At 43.4% G+C, this 2,141-nt stretch overlaps 1 protein-coding gene across 1 annotated transcript; it reads left to right on the forward strand.

Moving 5' to 3' along the window:
- Window positions 1–6: 6 nt before the first annotated feature.
- Window positions 7–1,484, forward strand: LOC121918493 (zinc finger protein 669-like). Its single transcript, XM_042444538.1, has 3 exons — window positions 7–633; window positions 1,059–1,144; window positions 1,341–1,484. Exons 1-3 carry the CDS (start codon window positions 525–527, stop codon window positions 1,482–1,484), a joined length of 339 nt encoding a protein of 112 aa, XP_042300472.1. The 5' UTR covers window positions 7–524.
- Window positions 1,485–2,141: the final 657 nt, after the last annotated feature.

The following is a 2,141-nucleotide window of genomic DNA, read 5'->3' on the forward strand; positions in this document are numbered from 1 at the left end:
TTAAAGGGCCGTGGCATTAGAAAGATTGGGAACCACTGGGCTAGAGCCTTCTCAGTGGCTGTCCTTGAGGCCTGAACTCCCTTCATGTGGAAGTTAGGCTGTTTCCGTCCCAAGATGAAAATAGCCTTCTCAAAACTACCTGAAACTGGGTTTAGCGATATGCATTTCTATTGTTTTAATCTTTCCTTTTAGTCTCTTACGTTTTAATGGCTTCACTTCTGTAGATGCTTTGATTTTTAACTATTATCTGTATATGCATTTATTTTTATGTAGTTTGTTGTTGTTCTGCTTTCTGTAAATCACCATGAAACCGAATCCTGAGGAATAGAAGCAAGGTGTGCAAATGAATAAAAAAAATCATCATATTGATGTAAATCTAGCTACTACTTCCTAGGTTTTTTTTTTTCCTTTCTGGAAATCATCTGCAATGGGGATGATGCCTCACAAGGCCTTGTCCTCTTCCTTTCCTTTCCTAATTATTATCTCCTCCTCCTCTCTCCCCATTTCTGCTTCTGCTGCAGGACATGTTTATGAAAGTGATGGCAGAGAAGGAGAAGTGTCCTTTTGAATCCAGTCCAAGGCAGGGGCCCAAGTGGATCACGCAAGACAGAGAAGGAATGTCCTCTTCAATGAGTAAGGGCTAGGAGGGTAGTTTCTTGTTTGACTCCCCTTCCAAATATGTCTGAAATATCCAGACTCTATCAATTGCAGCACTTGGACCATTTTATTAATCCTAACTAGAACTTTGAAAATACAGACGTACCTCAAGTTAACAAAGCCTCTGACTGTGAAGTATATTTTACAAGGACTTTTTATGCCTCCTCAGCCTTCCTTTACTTCCTCGTCCTCTTCTTTGTAGCTGGTTTTTTGCAACATTGCCACTAGGAGGATTTGAGAAGCACAGGCTTTGAGTATCCAGTTATAGTAGTATGTCTGCAGAAGACAATGCAATAAAGCCTGATGTGAGAAATGGCGTATGTTGCATTTGCACATGTAGGAGGGACTGAAAGGAGAGGGAAGCATTAGAAATACTATCTTTCCTTTTTTCTTCCTCCCAGGAAGTGGGAGAAGGACTGAATCTATGTGTACAAGGACATCTCTTCATCCTGATGGATTCAGAACAGCTTCTGGGAGACTAGCTCAGGTAGGGGACAAGATCTCAAGTGAGCCAAGAAAGGGGTGGGCTGGGTGCCCATCTGACCACTCCCTGGTCCTCACAGGATCTTGTTCTTTCCCTCTGCTTTCATCACAAGTTGCCACTGTAAGGGGTCTGTGGATCACATCCTGTAGGAATTTCAATTTTCTTGAGAATCTGAAAGAATAACTTTCTCTTTCTACAGGTGACTTTTGAGGACGTGGTTGTGGATTTCACGGAGGAGGAGTGGGCCCTGATGGATCCAGGCCAAAGAGCCTTTCATTGGGAAGTCATGGAGGAGATTGTGGAGACCTGGTCCTCTCTGAGTAAGGATCCTGCTTTCTTGTGATTGTGTAACTTTCTTGTGATTGTGTAACTTTCTTGTGATTGTGCAAGTGCTGAAAAGTAACCCTGGGAGTTCGTCTTTTATCTTGATACCTTAAAGCAGGCTGAGTGGTTTTCTTTTAGCTTTGCTGCTATTTCTGGCCTCTCTTCCCAGAAAGCCCTTCACTAGCAGACTTTGGTCAAGGTGACAGTGGATGATGTCAGGTCCAGTTGCACTCCAGAGCTCCACACGCTGACCCCCCTGACCCTGCTTTGCCTTCCCAGTTGCCATAAAAAATGAAATGAAAGATTGGATTTTGAAGGACAAATGGGAAGGCGGAAGGAGAAATCAGCCACATCTTGCTTCCTTGATCCCACTTTGTCTCGTTCCTCTCCCTGAATCCTTTAAAAATACTGATTCTGCATTAGTGTCACCAAGCACCATCTGTTCCGTTATTGAGAAGTTCCCCCCCCCCCTCCCCCCGGGTACATTTTATTGAAGAGCAGATACAATCCAGATATTGCTTGCCCAGTGGCTTCCTGTGGGAAAGGAACTTTAGAACTGGAAAATTAAGATAATTGTGTTTAAAGAGATGGGCAGGGTGTTAGTTCATATGATATTTGTGTATTCCTGCACATCAGGGGATTGGACTGGATGGACCTTTTGGTCTCTTCCAACTCA

Source organism: Sceloporus undulatus, unplaced genomic scaffold (assembly GCF_019175285.1).
Source record: "Sceloporus undulatus isolate JIND9_A2432 ecotype Alabama unplaced genomic scaffold, SceUnd_v1.1 scaffold_13873, whole genome shotgun sequence".
NCBI lineage: Eukaryota > Metazoa > Chordata > Lepidosauria > Squamata > Phrynosomatidae > Sceloporus > Sceloporus undulatus.

Bases quoted from the DNA above. Each gene is read 5' to 3' on its own strand.
- LOC121918493 (XM_042444538.1), top strand. From the start codon at position 525: ATGTTTATGAAAGTGATGGCAGAGAAGGAGAAGTGTCCTTTTGAATCC. The intron at 634-1,058 runs GTAAGGGCTAGG...TCTTCCTCCCAG, and splicing joins AGGAATGTCCTCTTCAATGA to GAAGTGGGAGAAGGACTGAA. The intron at 1,145-1,340 runs GTAGGGGACAAG...CTCTTTCTACAG, and splicing joins CTTCTGGGAGACTAGCTCAG to GTGACTTTTGAGGACGTGGT.